At 35.4% G+C, this 17,728-nt stretch overlaps 1 protein-coding gene across 1 annotated transcript in view; it reads right to left on the bottom strand.

Annotated features, from left to right (window-relative positions):
* Positions 1-17,728, bottom strand: part of LOC148951549 (carbonic anhydrase 2-like) — an 81,771-nt gene that overhangs the window by 25,902 nt on the left and 38,141 nt on the right. The window contains exons 3-5 of the mRNA XM_089091100.1: positions 5,395-5,624; positions 4,180-4,305; positions 3,229-3,354 (exon numbers count right to left, since the gene is read on the bottom strand). Coding sequence (XP_088947226.1) covers positions 3,229-3,354; positions 4,180-4,305; positions 5,395-5,624 — 482 coding nt within the window. The remainder of the gene's footprint in view (positions 1-3,228; positions 3,355-4,179; positions 4,306-5,394; positions 5,625-17,728) is intronic.

Below are 17,728 nucleotides of genomic sequence, written 5' to 3'. Positions count from 1 at the left end.
AAAGAAAACTATTCCTTTTATTCAAATCCTAATCACCAATCAAGTTATACTCGCTCCTCTTTGAAAGGTGTAATGACCTGTAGAAATGTTTACCTATAGGACCTCTAGAATAGAATATCTATCAGAAAAAACCTGTTTGGTACGGGGGCGCCCCAGAATTCAAAAGAAGGACTATACTGACAGAAAAGGCCTACTAGCAGTCAAGCCTGAATTTATCCAACTTTACAGCTCCTTCGCTAGGTGTTGTTTCGTTTCTGCAAGACTGTGACTCCATTTTCCTCAAACATTATAGAAATTCTTGTTGGAAACCGAGACTAACCAATCGAATTTGGCTTGAGTGCAAAGACCTGAACTGGGAAACTGGCTGCGAGGTCATCCCCCTTGAAAAATTTATAAGATTTATTTGCGCGTACGTGCATATTACGAAGTAAAATTTAAAAATCAGGAAATCGAGAGGAATACCTATCACGGAAAATGAACTAGCAAATAATTATTCTTGTTTTAGTAGTTTAAATATTTGATTATCCCTTTTTTTGGAACAAAGGGGCAAAATTTTTGAAAAATTTTGTTTGATTATTCCCTTAATGAGCTCCTCGGTACTACAGACAATAAAAATTAAACCAATATCAATAAACATATGTGAAAAGTGGAAGTGACTATATTTAATTTAGCTGCAAGTCTACATTCAGGCCCACCACGTAATTTCCCTTTGAGAGAAAATGGATAAGACTTTGGAACTGAAATATCAACGCAAGTTTCTTATCCTTCACGTTTCAAACAGTTCGTGGTAACGAACTGTAAGTAAGGAGCCACCCGGCTCAATAGTAACCGAAACTCTAAAAACGGGATTTTGATACCAGTAGATACATCAAAAGAATCAAATTTTAATTCTGATTTCAAATATATAAGTTTCATTAAGTTTAATCTTACCCATCAAAAGTTACGTGCCTGAGAAAATTTGGCTGATTTTCGAAAAAAGGGGGAAAGACCCCTAAAAATTATAGAGCCCTGATGAAAATCACACCAGCAGATTGAGCGTATCATAGAACCCTACTGTAGAGTTTTAAAGTTCCTATCTACAAAAAAATGGAATTTTATATTTTTTGCCATAAGAAATATCACGGATGCGTGTTTATTTGGGTGTTTTTTTTTTTTTTGTTTTTTTTCCCCCAGGGGTGATCGTATCGACCCATTTGTCCTATAATATAGTTGGATGACTAATTGGAACGGGAATTAAACTTTCTATTGCCCTTTTTAATGGACCAAAAAAAATTGCTGTCAACTAGGCCCCCTCCCACGCTCATTTTTTCCCCAAAGTCACCCGATCAAAATTTTGAGATAGCCATTTTCTTCAGCATGGTCGAAAATATGATAAAAATGTCTTTTAGGATGACTTGATCCCCCAAAGTCCCCAGGGGGAGGGCTGAAAGTTATGAACTTTACTCAATGTTAACATATAGTTTTGGTTTTTGGGAAGTATACAGACTTTTTCAGAGGAGATTTTTTCTGGTAGGTGGGGGAAGGAGAGGGTCGGGGGATATATGGAAGGATCTTTCCATGAAGTAAGTTTTCATGGGGGAAGGGAAATTGCCATGAAGGGGGCGCCGGATTTCCAAGCATTATTAAAGAAAAAGATCAGGAATTAAATAAAAAAAAACAAGTTTTTCAACTGATCAACTGATTGTGATTAAGAGGTCATGTTTAAAGAATTGGAAAAAAAAAATTGAACTTTAGCTTAAAGAGCAGGGTATTGACTAGGGGACGAACCCCCTAATACACATGTTAAAAATTTATGAACATAGAAGTTCGTTACGTAAGTTAATTCTAAGTTACGTATATTTATTACTAATAAAAACGTTCGTAAATAAAATTAAACAAGTTTCGAGAAAGCCATTTAACCAAATATAATATGCAAATTTTGTTTTAATTATTCATGTACGGTGAGCCAAAATCAAAACCTGCATTAATTCAAAAACGTTCAAAAATTAAATAAAAAAAACAAGTTTTTTAACTGAAAGTAAGGAACGACGTTAAAACTTATAATAAAAATAAATGAGATAAAAATAACTTATAAAAAAAAATAAGAAAATAATTAACTAAAAAACGATCAGAAATTAAATAAAAAAACAAGTTTTTTAAACTGAAAGTAAGGAGCGACATTAAAACTTAAAACAAACAGAAATTATTCCGTACATGAAAGGGACTGTCCCCTCCTCAACGCCTCACTCTTTACGCTGAAGTTTGACTTTCTCACAAATCTATTTTTGTTAAACAATAAAAAAAACTTTATCGTAAAGAGCGAGGCGTTGATGAGGGGACAGCCCCCTTCATATACGGAATAATTTCTGTTCGTTTTAAGTTTTAATGTCGCTCCTTACTTTCAGTTTAAAAAACTTGTTTTTTTTATTTATCTTAGCAAGAAACGAGGCAATTTTTTCGGCATTTTTTTTTTACATTACAGCCACAGTCATGTAAACTGATGGTTAGAATTTATTTTAATAAGCAGCAGGGGTGTAATTTGCTATTGAGTAGTCACTAAAAAAACTACGTTTGCCCCCCTCCCCCCCCCTCGACTCTAGTTTACCCCCTCACCCAGTTGAAATTTAGTTTCTTCAAAAATATTGTCAAAACAAAGATAATATTGCAAAATTTAAGCATCCACAGAAACTGGTCAGTTTTCTTTAGTATATATTTGCCCTAACGGTACTATATGGCTCCTTTTTTAGTTTTTACTGTCATTTTTACTTGATTTGGGAAGTTACGCCACTGATAACAGCTAAGGAAGAAAATATCCCACATGAAGAACATAGCGCCAACTATAATTACTCACGGATGCAATTCTAAAAAACTGATGTGCAGTGATTTTTTCTATGTGAACCTAGAGTTGGAGTTTTTGCTAAAGTTTGGATCTGAATTAATTACCTGTCTTACTAGTGTTTTGACCAAAAGGCTTACGGAGAGGGAGATCATAATCATTAAGATCAAAATCTTGAATGTTCTTGTCAGCTACTTCAGAGGGATCAATTAAAGCTGTCGATGGTGTTAAAGCTGATGGTCAGACTTTCTTCTAAGCAATTGCAACAATTAAAGTATAAAATATCCCAAGTAAAAACCATAACAACAACTAAAATTAATCGCTGATTCTATTCTAAACGCTGACGTGCGCTAATTTTTCGAGGTTAATCCGGAGTTGGAGTATTTGCTGAAACTGGAGTCTGAAGTACTTACCTGTCTTACCGGTGTTCTGAACAATAAGTTCATGGAGAAGGGAATCATAATTGCCAAGCTCTAGATCTTGAATGTTCTCATCAACTACTTCAGAAGTATCAATATTCACTGGTGATTGCTCTTTACCTACGAAATGAAGAATTTATAGCGTGAGTACAGTTGGGAAGTACTTTCAATGAGAAACAAAGAGGTTACTTGTAAAAACCATTTGACCCAAAGACTTTTTGTTTATTATTACACGCTTGTTATTTCTCACATTTACCAATCAGGTTCTGAAACGGCAGTTATTTGTCCCTCCAGAAAGCAAATTTCCTCTTCAGTCTTCAGTTTTCACTAAGCACTAATAAGCTTGAAGCAATAGTTAACAAAGCTGGAAAAAAATTAGCTGTTTTTCTCTCTAGAAATATGGAATAACATCATCAACTTATGAAAATATGTAAAAAAAATTCAAGGAATGGAACTGAAGCACACTTTTTATATAATGTGAGATGGTAAATGTGCAATCATCTCTTTTTTTGTTCCCGATAACAATACAAATCTTTTCTAGTAAATATCTGCGAATAAACTCTAACAAATATCTATGTACCTTTTCTAACGAGCATCTGCACCTGTATTAGTTTTGTGTAAGGTAAGGGGATAATACTGCCCAAATAGTTTCCACATAATTAAGATCAGGCAATCGACTAAAATCAGTTTAAAGCTGGGTCTTGTAGGACCATGGGTGTTGACACAAGTATCACCTATGATCGGAAACAATGATTGAAAATGCTTTCGATACTAGAGATTTAACGTGGCAAGGTATCTGAAAGTTTTCCAAAGACCTTAATGAAGTATCTCAGGGAATGCTTCATTCAAATATAAAACTTAGCTTTTAAAGTTTTACAGAGGTCTTATAAATCTCAGGGCGCATTAACTTAAGTAGAAAAATGAAAAAAAAGGACAGAAACTCACCAATGCATGTCATACCGTTGTCGAAGAATCCCTTAGTGCATTGGCATGAGTAGGAGCCTGTACCTTCAACGTTACAAACAGCCTTTGTATCTCCATTTTTAGTGCAGGGGTTATGTGCACATGGATCTAGAATTAAGAAAATGAAAATACTGAAAGAGTTCTAGTCTTTATAAAAGTAGAGTCCTATATTTGCTTAAGTTTTGTTTTCTTCAATGTTGCATTCTGTAGAATTATGTTTTGCAGCCATTCATTTTGACTCTCAGGAGGGCTTGAATCTGGGATTTTTTTTTTCGATTTTCCCTACAATTTCCTTGAAATGTTCCATTATTATGACTCATCTTTTTCACTTGTTTTAACTCTAAGTTCTACCTCCACCCGCGTCGACATTACTTGATCTCTTTTTTTCTCTTTCGCTCTATCAGACAGACAGGCACTTTCTCTCTCTCTCTCTTTCTCTCTCTCTCTCTCTCTCTCTCTCTCTTTCTCTCTCTCTCTCTTTCTCTCTCTCTGTCTTTCTCTCTCTCTGTCTTTCTCTCTCTCTGTCTTTCTCTCTGTTTCTCTCTCTCTCTGTCTGTCTGTCTGTCTGTCTGTCTGTCTGTCTGTCTGTCTGTCTGTCTGTCTGTCTGTCTGTATGTTTGTTTGTCTGTCTGTCTGTCTGTCTCTGTCTCTCTCTCTCTCCCTCTCTCTCTTCCTCTCTCTCTCTCTCCCTCTGTCTGTCTGTCTGTCTGTCTGTCTCTCTCTCTCTCTCTCTCTCTCTCTCTCTCTCTCTCTTCATCTTAGCTGTTATCAGTCCTTGTTATTTTCTTTTGAATTTTCCCTTTCTCTATATTTCCGATCAACGTTGAGCAGACGTACACACAAATATGCACAGACATACAAATATACACAAATTCACGAAGACACACATAAACACTCACACTTACACACATTCATACAAACACGTGCTCACACACTAACTCAAACTCAGACAAACCCTTACACAAGAACACAGATAATATCTTATGAACAGACACAACGCACGAATACATAAATATACACATCCATTCAAATCCCAACAAGTGCACAGAAACACACGGAGACACGAACATGTGCGCATACCAAACCCCGTGATCTGAGAAGAAGTAGATCTTGATCTAATTGGTTATGTCTCTACAAATCAGAACTTCGTCAATATCCTGGAAGAAAAAAATTATAAGAAATAATATTTTGACTAACTTTTTTCGCACAGGTTGGATGGTAGGCCTTCCTCAGGGTTTAGACAACGTATAGTTACTGTTTTCATTGACCCAACCATTTTTATAACTGTAGAACGGAAATCTTTCTTTCTTCCATAGAGAATTTCTAATATGTTTGGTAAAAATATTAAATTTCCTCCTCCAACTAAGCGTCGTATGCTTGGCTGAATTTGATTGGCTTGGGCATAGCCGAAAAAATCATGATACGTCCTAGAAAGGTATAGAATAGGTAAAGTGTAAGACGAAGGATTTATTATATACACTTGAAAGTGGCACTTAAATACTACTTTTTAACATCTTAAATATAAGCACTTACCGCAGCGATGAGTTAGTTTGGCAATTTATTTTCTAGTAAAATTCTGCTATTTGGGTCTTCGGCCAGTCTGTCACTCCATCCTACAGCGGTACATAGTCGTCAAAATGCTGGGTTGTCAGCCACTTTTACATTATTGGAAACGAGTGGTAGTTGCTTTTGCAAACTTGCACACTTTCGTAGTTTTTGCATCCTTTTTTGCATTATTGCACTCTTTTCTTCAACGGACGGAATTGCACTCTTTTTGCCTATTTGTAGCTACAATAAATCTTCTTTGCAATCTTTTACAAAATGACGATAGAAAAAGTTCTAGCGACACAAAAAACTTCAAATTCAATTATTTGAGCGCAAATGATACAACTTATAGCCGCTATGGACTCTGTTATCTCTGCCTATGACTTTACCCAGTCTTCCAGTCATCTCTCCAGTATTTCTAACCATTTAATAAGAAGTAGATCAAATCAAAGTCAAATTAAAGTGGAAACATGGAAAGCTGAAATTCAAATTTAATAAAAGAAGTCAAAAGCTGTTTGGCTCAACCATCCTTCTTAGAAAAGGAAAAGTGAGCATGTAGGAGGGTGATGGAAAAGCAACGACCAAAAAAAAAAACCTTTATCAAAGTGTACTTTAAATTTCGAGCAGAATATTACTTTTTAGCTCTACAAAGAACGAGAATCATTATCTAAATCATTATTTAGAAGTTCATTTAAGTAGGGATCCCTCCTGAATTTATTTTAAGTACATTTGAAAAATTTAAAAGCTATTTTTTGGACGATAACAAGATAAAATATAATTATTTCTAAATGGCGTAAGACAGTGATCAGAGTCGTGAGAGGGGCTGCGCGCGCACTGGCTGCCGCGCGCACGCAAATATTTTGACTTGCGCTGTTTTTGAGCAACTATCCCTCCGTTTCAGCCTTGATTTGTACTCTTTTAAGACGTCGACAGTTGGCAGTGGCAATGCTGGTCGCTCATTGCAAAGTCTGACTATACGGTGGATGAGGAAACAACTCCCACTTAAAATATTCCAGAACTTCACGTGTGTGAAAGAACAACAGTCGTTTCAAGAGACTGGCACAACTTGCTCAGAAATATCTTTGTTTTCCGCTCTCTTCTGTCCAAGAAAAAGAGTTTTTAGCATAGTTGGGAACGTTTATGATGGCAAACGAAGGTCTCTAAAAGGTGAAAATGCTGAAAAGTTGTACGCTCTGCATTAAAGCTTGCACCAGCTTAACTGGACTTATTAAGCACTGTCCAGACTAAAACTTTATTTGGTTGAATTGTTTTTCTAAATCTTTCCAAAATAAATCTTTTAGCATTATTTGGAATCCACAGTGAATTATTGAGGCTGTTCCTTGAGATATTATAGACCAGGAAGAAACATGTGAATATGAATATGGACAGAGGATGCAGGGTTTAAACTTCAGGTAAGGCTTTTTTCCGAAGGGGAATTTATCGGCAAATTATATCGGCATTGTACCAGTAAGATACCGATATATCGGTATCGGTATCGGGCTCCAAAAATTCACATCAGTCGGGCCCTAATATACTTTTGAATTTTTATATTGTTTTCAAACCAGCTTTAAGGACTTTAAATCTATATTTGGTTCCAGATACCAATAAAACACTTTTTTTGATAACTCACGTCCGGACCAGTCTTTATTTGTTCCAGAATTGTCTTTGCTTTCATTGACCTATGGGATTTCACTAAGGAAAGAACAAATCTCATTTTGTATGTATTTTTTGAATAGTTTTACTAGTATGCAAGTATTTTACAAGTTATACCTAACATAGGGATGCAATAAAGATCTTATAGTAAAGGCTCCACTGTGCTGGGTAAAGAATGTAAACCCTCGAAACCCGTTAAGGCAGGTGGAATTTATTCACGATGAGCCCTAATGAAAGTTACTACTTGGAAATATTTCGCTAGATTTAAGGTGCTTTTGCTTGTAAATTTACAACGACTTTCATTTAATGATGACGACTTTGCATGGATTTGGACATTTCGATTTGGTTGATGGTTCGGTTATACTGTTTTTTCCTAAGTAATTGGATAGATGAGTAAGGTTAAAACCTCGTTCAAGTGCACATTTATCTCAATTACTGGATTAGGATGGCAGTCTTTTTCTTCTTCTTCTCTCTTTCTCTCTCTTTTTTTTCTCGCCAAGTATTTACCTCTAAAACATTATATATATATATATATATATATATATATATATATATATATATATATATATATATATATATATATATATATATATATATATATATATATATATATATATATATATATATATATATATATATATATATATATATATATATATATATATATATATATATATATATATATATATATATATATATATAAAATATATATATATATATATATATATATATATATATATATATATATATATATATATATATATATATATATATATATATATATATATATATATATATATATATATATATATATATATATATATATATATATATATAAATAGTATCGTTGGCTAGTTGCCGTTTTTGTTGAATATAGCTTTGTAGGCTAACTATATCCAAAGTGTGAGTAGTATCCATGTATAAGGTCCGAATTACACATACAATTACACATGGAATTACACAAGAACCCTACAAGAATATGCTCAAAAGTGTATACAATATGAACGATACATTGGAATTGCGCAAGAAAAAGCCATGCTTGAGACACTACACTCACGCGTGAAAATTTTAAACTTGGCAATGTATAATGTAGTCAAGCATGTTTTGAGAGTTTGGTCTTAATAAAATAATGTAAAGAAAACAGTTTTTTTTCTGTTTTTGTTGTCAATTGCACAATGAATGTACGTCATGAATTTACGTGTACATTCTTAAAAAAAACAAAAAAACTGGTACGATATAAAGTGGTCAGACATGCTTTGGGAGCACGCACGAAATTATGTAACTCAATATCCGTTTTTTATTCGTCCTTGAAAAACTGTATAAAATGTTCATGCACTACAATTCAATTTTCATTATGTTTTAACATATTGAACATAGTACACTACATATTATTAACTTTGAAAACAACGGATTCTTCAATTGTCAATGTTAGTACAGCTTACTGGATTTCTTAATTTGTTTCCAGATTAAAAGCATTTACCAGTAAATTCAAATTTCAGGGGGACTTAGCCCCCCTCCCCTCCACCAATACAAAATCTTAAAATATAATGAGTATATTCGATAGAAATCGCTAAGTATGCTTTTTTCTATTATGTAAATAAAATCTCTCCTCCACAGCTATGTTTACAAGTTTTAATTGTTTTGAAAAACAGTTCTTTTTCATTCAAAAATATCCTTCTTCCAATCGTGCGTTTAAAATGTGCAGTCTTTTTCCGGTTTGAATGAAAAGCTTCGGTGTTACAAAGAGAGTGACAGTTTTGGGAATCAAATTTCACACGCTCTTGCTATCACAGAGATTAAAACCATATGTGTTTATAATTACAGAAAAGGGACCTTTTTTGGAACCAAACTTCAACGTGTAGTATCTGAAAACAAAAGCTTGGTGATTAAAACAGGCGTTGTCTAATTCTAGCCAGAACTCAGAATTGATAGGGGGGCAAGATGGAACGATGCCACATTCTGTGTGTTTTTATCTAAGCCTTTTTAATTATTTCTAAAGTGCTAATAGTTATAGCACTACAAACACCACAATTGACTTTATAGGTCAAATTATTTTACGGGGGAATGATTTTTAAATCCCCCGTTCCCCAGCACTCAAAATTTTTCAAAATTTTACTTTTAAAGATTTTCTTTTTAAACATTTATAATCTGCTCATGGCAATAGCACTACAAACTCCGGGATTCACTTCATAGGTCGAATTGTATTATGCGGGGGTTTTTTCGAACTCCCCCTTTCCTCATAACTCAAAATTTTCCCACATTTTACTTTCAAAACTTTTCTTTATAAATATTTCTAATGTGCTAATAGATGTAGCACTACAAACTTTCAGAATTGACTTTTTAGGTCAAATTATATTATGGGGAGATGTTTTTGAAATCCCCCTTCCCTCAAAACTCAAAATTTTGCAAAATTTTACTTTAAAAGCTTTTCTTTTTAAATATTTCTAAAGTGCTAATAGTTATAGCACTAAAAACATCAGAATTGACTTTTTAGGTCAAATTATATTATGGGGAGATGTTTTTGAAATCCCCCTTCCCTCCAAACTCAAAATTTTCCAAAATTTTACTTTAAAAGCTTTTTTAAATATTTCTAAAGTGCTAATAGTTATAGCCCTACAAACATCAGAATTGACTTTTTAGGTCAAATTATATTATGGGGAGATGTTTTTGAAATCCCCCTTTCCTCCAAACTCAAAATTTTATAAAATTTTACCTTAAAAACTTTTCATTTTAATTATTTCTAAAGTGCTAATAGTTATAGCACTACAAACATCAGAATTGACTTTATAGGTGAAATTATATTATGGGGAGATGTTTTTGAAATCTCCCTTCCCTCCACACTAAAGATTTTACAAAATTGTTCCTCTAAAACTTTTCTTTTTAAATATTTATAAAGTGCTAATAGCTATAGCAATACAAACACCAGAATTGACTTTATAGGTCAAATTATATTATGGAGAGATGTGTTCGTAATCCCCCTTCCCTCCAAGCTCAAAATTTTCCAAAATTTTACTTTAAAAACTTTTCTTTTTAAATATTTCTAAAGTGCTAATAGTTATAGCACTACAAACATCGGAATTGACTTTATAGGTCAAATTATATTATGTTTTTTTTTGAAATCTCCCTTCCCTCCAAACTCAAAATTTTCCAAAATTTTACTTTAAAAGCTTTTCTTTTTAAATATTTATAAAGTGCTAATAGTTATAGCACTACAAACATCAGAATTGACTTTATAGGTCAAATTATATTATGGGGGAGTTTTTTTGAAATCCCCCTTCCCTCCAAACTCAAAATTTTCCAAAATTTTACTTTAAAATCTTTTCTTTTTAAATATTTCTAAACTGCTGATAGTTATAGCACTACAAACATCAAAATTGACTTTATAGCTCAAATTATATTACGGGAAGATTTTTTTGAAATACCCCTTCCCTCCAAACTCAAAATTTTCCAAAATTTTACTTTAAAAGCTTTTATTTTTAAATATTTCTAAAGTGCTGATGGTTATAGCACTACAAACATCAGAATTGACTTTATAGGTCAAATTATATTACGGGGGGATGTTTTTGAAATCCCCCTTCCCTCCAAACTCAAAATTTTCCAAAATTTTACTTTAAAAGCTTTTCTTTTTAAATATTTCTAAAGTGCTAAGACATAGAGTACTAGAAACACCAGAATAAACTTTAGAGGGCAATTTATCTGTAAAAGAGGGCTTATTATTTCGTTACTACATTTTTCTTCTTTTTAAGGATGTTGAGATGGATTCATGCAATTACCCTCCTTCCGAGAAGAGAGCAAGATGTGTTTATATCCAATCGATGAAAGCTACAAAACAATCAGTCATCAAATATACTAGCTCCAATACAAGTTCGCTGGACCAGCCAGGAGACTCTCAAGCCAGTGTCAGCTCTGCACAAACCTTTATGCAACCTGGCAGAAAATTCAAGAGAGAATGGATAGATTCTCATAATGTATAAGTCTCATCTTGTCAAGATTAGGGGGTGACCCCCTATCAAGCATTGCCGGGCCCTTCACGACCAATGCAATGCGAGAATGATGAGGCCCCTACAGCTCTCGACATGCAAGCTGCAAATTTGAATGTGAGTTTTCAAATATTATTTCTCGCTAATGATTCTTTTTCCCAAGTCAATTTGAAGGAGTGTGTGTGAGCGGTACATGTGCCGCTTATTTTTCTGTATACCTGATAATTCAATAACGTCGTAATGATTGTTGTATGTGTGTGTGTGTGTGTGTGAGCGGTGCATGCGCCACATCTACTCGATAATTCATTGAGATAGTATAATGAACATTGCAATTTCAATAACGGTGTAATGATTGTCGTATGTGTGTGTGTGTGTGTGTGTGTGTGTGTGTGTGTGTGTGTGTGTGTGCGTGTATGTGTGTGTGTGTGTGTGTGTGTGTGTGTGCGGTGCATGCGCCGTGTCTACTTGATAATTCATTGAGATACTATAATGAATATTGCAAATTCAATAACGGCGCAATGATTGTTGTTTGTGTGTGTGTCTGTGTGTGTGTCTGTGTGTGTGTGTGTATGTGTGTGTATGTGTGTGTGTGTGCGGTGCATGCGCTGGGTCTACTCAATAATTCATTGAGATATTATAATTAATATTGCAAATTCAATAACGGCGTATTGATTGTTGTATGTGTGTGTGTGTGTGTGTGTGTGTGTGTGTGCATTGCACGTGCCAGGTATACTTTATAATACATTGATATATTGTAAATTCAATGGAAGTGTAAAGATTTTCACCGTTTTATTTTGTGTTTTGCTCTATTTTACTAACAAAGTTTTTCGCTTACTATGCACTTGCTCGGTAAATAATATTTTGAACAAAAAGTATTCAGTTTAAATAATTCTAGGATGAATTGAGTTTTATGGATGGTATGAAAAAAAAATGAACATGATTTTTCAACTTTTTGAAATAATGCTTATTTCACATAGAAAATAAAACCTTTTTTCTATAGATTAATGATATAGCACCACCACCATTGAGTGATGAGACATCAGCATTTACTGGACCAATTCTATCACCACCATCGGAGTTCAGTGATGAACCTACATTAGTTCTGGATAATTTGGAATGCCATAGAGGTTTCCTTAATGATGTTTTTGGGGAAATGGCTAGCCTAGACGACTTAACTTGTGATATTGACATGCTTGAGGATCCGGAGTGGGCATATAGTTTTATGCGTGAGCATTTAGGGGATGTTACTAGTGCAACTGAACCGGGTCCTCATAACGAAATTCCAACACTGGACAATACAGGCTGGCTCGATCAATTGTCCCAAAACACCTTGGAATATGTGCTATCAGGCTTAGGGGACCTCATGCCATCTCCAACCAATGTAATTGAACAGACTGGGAGTGATGGTGTTATTGACAATTCCGTGTCACACCCCACCATTCCGCTTAATGATATAGCTAGTACTAGTAGTAGTAGTACAACAACAACAACACCAGTATCACCTCTTTCAGATTTTTTTCTGTCCAACTGTGCCTTCCACCAAACAAAGGTCTACAGCGCCAATTTCGGTGATCCCTTCAACTCTCTAGTGTCGGGGGATATAATAACAGATCCTTCGGCCATTTCACATTCATATACTAATAAGATTCGAGCCATTCTTGAACAACAGATTTAGGTGTGGGGAGTGGGGGTCAGTTTAAAAGCATCAATAGCACTAAAAATATATTTTTTAAATGAAAATGCAGGTGAGATGTATTCGAAATACTTGCACACAGAGATGTTGGCAATTCGTCCGCATTTATCAAATTATGGGGAGATTTTTCTAAATTGGGCTAATTGTATTCAATGTAAGTGGGAAAATTATAACGAGAGTGGTAGTGGATCTGTGGTTTTATTTATTGAAAGTTTAAATGTTAATATATGTAGGATTAAAAAGGATTTTATTGTAAGAGGTGGGCATGGGGAGAGGGCTATAGTTATAAAATATCATTCAGATTTAGAAGGGTGTCAGGGGGTACAACGAATCTGTTTCGATACGAAGCTGCAGCGTTTCAAGTATGCGTTTTTAATTGCTGCATACAGACCACTTCAAAAAGATGCATCTACGAAAAAGTTAGATAAAATGGTAGTTAATGGTTGGGAGGATTCAAATTCCCCGAAAGTACATTTTAATTGTTTAAATGGTCAATTTCCCGTGACTCTGAAAGGAATAGATATTTTTGAGTGGGCTAATGCACATTTAAAGATTGGTGTCACAGTGTTACAGTATTAAACAGAATTTGAGGAGGGCCAGCTTTCCGATAAGAAGGGTGTGTTATTTCCAGTGTGAGTTCCGTCAATTGAATCAGTGGAACGCTGGGCATGGCTTCTATGCACCCCATCCACAGACCCTGATTCAATTGGTCATTTTCATCTAATTACGGATATTAGTAGGGTTCTACGTGAGGGTAAAAAGGGGAATGTGTTTTATTACTGTCCAACATGCCTCTCAATATTTCGCTCTGATTTTAAATTAAAGCATCACATGAAACATTGTAAACGTCATGGATACCAGGCTTTGGAGACGGTAAGCGGAGATAGAGCATTCTTACGTTTTAAAATTTTTTAAAACACGCTCCTGCAGAGCAATAAGATCGCTGTGGACTGCAAAGCTAATTTGACAGACGTGTGCGATCCGTCAAATTCAAATCGTGTTAAAATACATGAAGCCATAGGGGTCTCTTACGCTCACGCGCAACGAGATTCCAATAATAACATGCAAGTGCTGGATGTAGTTGAGATGTTGGGTGACGGTGAAGACTGCATGCGCTCAGCATTGGTCAGTCTAATCAAAACACTGAACGGTGCAATTTCGCGCCTTCGTTATACAAACTATCCTATGCTCCTATCACCAGATGACACAGTGGCCATTAAAAATCGTAAAATGTGTTGGGTTTGCAAGGGAGAATTTGATGATGGTGTTGGGAATGGGGGGGGAGGAGGAAGGTGATCGAGCATGATCATTTGTGGCAGGAAATTACATCGGGAGGGAGTAACTTTAGGGGGGTAGCCCATCAGTCATGCAATTTAAACATTAGACAACAATATTTCGTACCTGTTTTTATACACAATTCCAATTACGACTTAAAGTTTGTCCTACCGAGTTGGCCCACATTGTCAAGGGTGGAGTTGTAGACGACGCATGGATAGATGATTCTTTTTCATAAAATATCACACCCAAATCATCGGAGAACCTACTGGTGCTAGAATTCATGTGGAAAACAGTTGACAAGGGTAACACGTGCCTGAATAAAATCCGTTTTTTAGACTCTTTCTGCTTCTTCCCCAAATCTTTAAGTCAATTGATTCAGGTACAGAAAAGTGACAATTTTGATAGCTTCCCCCTCCTCAAACAGCGCTTCCCCGATGATGAAATGTATGATTTATTAACGAATAAGGGTATATATCCATATGATTATTACAACTCTGGCTCGAGGCTAGATGAGGTGTCACTACCGCCTATTGGAGCTTTTTACAATTCTCTTACTGAGAGTGAGTGCAGCACTAGCGACTACGAATTTGCTAAGTGGGTTTGGGCAAAGGGTGGGTGTAAAAAAGGGTGGGATTATTGTAAACTATACTTGGCCAGTGACGTACTCACTCTTCTGGACATTGTGTGCAAAAATAAGGATAAAATCTATGGGTAAATTGGGTTGGATTTAGGTTATTATTTTTCCAATCCTCATTTGGTGATGGACTTGATACTTAAAATTAGCAAAGAAGAAATAGGTCTGATCACCGATGTGGATCAGCATCTGTTTGTAGAGAGATCAATGAGGGTCGGGTATGTTTTTCACAGGGATCGTATCATGAAAACTGATCCGAGTGGACAGCCCACCGATGAAAAGTCTGACGCGGTTTTTTGGATATGAATTCTCTTTACCCATCGGCAATGTCTCACTACTGTTTTCCGTGTGGCAATTATAAATGGCTTGATAATCCATGTGCTTCGAATTTCCCCGACATTTCCAGTGTTGAGGAGAATGGGGCATAGGGATGGTTTTTTTAAATTGACGGTGAAATACCCATGGAAATCCATGACTTGGTAAAAGACTTTGTTTTTCCGTGCATAAATAGACCGGTGGGTAGGGACTCTCTGAGCCCCTAGAATTTATCTTTAGTAGAGAACGGGAGTACCTTCACTGGGTACCTTCAAAACAAAAACTAATTGCCGACCTCAACCCGAAACAGAATATCGTTGTTCATTGCGTGCTATTGAAATGGATGGTGTCCAATGGTTTCAAGGTCACAAAGATTCATAGAGCCCTCCAATTTGATCAAAAGCCTTACATGAAAACGTTTATTGACACCTTTGTCAGTAAGCGTTCACAAGCGAAAACAAAAGTTGAAAAAGAAGTCTATAAACTCATTTTGAACTCAGCTTTCGGTAAAATGTGCGAGAGTGTACAAAACAGAAGTCCATGTGACATTGTAACCAATCCCAAAGATTGTGCTCGAATCATTGCGGATCCAAACTTCACATCGTTCACAATCATACTCTGATATGGTGCTCCTACACCGTAAGAAGAGAAGCATTGTTTTAAATAAAAATATTGCAGGCGGAAGTGCAATAACTGAAATATCCAAGAAGCTCATGTTGTTATTTTATTATAATGTATGCAAGGTACAGTAGCCGATTGAGGGACAAGTTCAAGTGTATTACGGGGACACTGATTCACTCCTGTTAAAAGTCAAAACTGAAAATCTATAGAATGATTTCGAAAATGGCGAGTACATTAGCTCAGAATGGACTACACTAATTGGGACGAATCCCTCTACCCAGAGCTAGTGAAACGCCAGGCCCCAAATCAATTGTTAATGTTAAAATATGAAACGGGTACCGATCTGATATCCAGTGGTGTGTTTCTTGGTCTGAAGGTATACTGTGTGGAAACGCACAACAAGGATATCAAACAAGTTTACAAGGGGGTACCTACACACTTTGTAAAAAATAATTTCGACATGAGTGTGTATATAAACTGTGTGGAACGTATTTTAGTGCCAAGGGCGAAAGTCATGGCGATTCGCTCTTTATAATTTAAAAACTAAACAGTTAGAGTTGAGAAAAACGCCATGTCTGCCAAATCGGACAAAGTCTATGTACTTGAGGTTGGTGTGACGGTATTACCACAAGTTAATTATTAAATATCCGCCCTAGTTGATTGTGCAGATTACAGAAAACCACGCGTTCTAGGAAAATTTAGTTAAATTCATTTAAAAAAGTATAAATTGGGTGGGAGGGTTTTTTGGGTAATTGGGTGTTTTAAATTCTTTTTTAATTCTTTTTCTATATCATAAACAATTTTCAATGTGTGTGCAAGGCAGATCAATTTCAACTATTTAATGCCCCCCGGCCCGGGTCTGCCGCAGTGGGCCCCGCGTCCCGGTGCCCAGCGCTTCCCGGCCCGCCGTAGCGGGCCACTGGCGGCCGCCGCGGCTGCCCCCCGGGGGGTGGGGGGGGGGTCCCAAAATTTAAAATTTAAAATGATGTAAATAAAAGTGATATTATTTCAATTGCTTTATTCTAATAAATGTTGTATTTTTCTATAAATAAATAAACAAAAAAAAGTGTATTTATTTAAGTGTTTTTTTTTCTCTGTGCCTATGTAAATGTTGTATTTTTTATTATAAAAAAATTTTAAAAAGTGTTTATTTTTTCATGTTTAATGTGCTTTCATGTTCAATGTAATATCTTTTTTTTAAGTATTGTTACTTTTTTATGTATATAATAAAAGAAAATATGATTCTTTATTCGTCTTATTCTTCTTCTCATTCTTGAACGGAGTAGTAGTAGTAGGGAAATTATATAGTCATTAGACAGCCATAGTCTACAATAAGTTGTCTAGGTGAACTGTTGAAAGGAATATATATCAATTTAAAACACCATTCAGATCGCTTCTGTGTGGGCCGTCAATGTCAGGCAAAACAACACGCTTAACTAAAATAATTAAAGATTCCGATAAAATGTTTTTGGAAAAGCCGAAAAAATCTACTATTGCTACAGTATTTGGCAGGAGTCATAAGATAAAATAAAAGCAATTGCCACGACGGGATTGGTGCAGATGCAATTCATACAGGGACCATTATAATGGTTTTCACCATTATTGAACCAAACTCTTGGCTGATCATTGACGGTCTGGCTGAATCTATTGAACAATGGTCCCAGGAAATGCTACAACTGTTCACTGTTCGCTCTCATCATGAACAGATTTCCGTTACTCTGGTTCTACACAATCTCTTTCATCAGAGCAAATGTATGCGAACACTTGCATTGAACTGCACCTACTATATCATCTACAGAGTTGTTCGTGATT

This window comes from Artemia sp. Qi Xiang Cuo, chromosome 6 (genome assembly GCF_049724085.1).
Source record: "Artemia sp. Qi Xiang Cuo chromosome 6, ASM4972408v1, whole genome shotgun sequence".
NCBI lineage: Eukaryota > Metazoa > Arthropoda > Branchiopoda > Anostraca > Artemiidae > Artemia > Artemia sp. Qi Xiang Cuo.
This window is presented reverse-complemented; position numbering and strand designations above follow the sequence as displayed.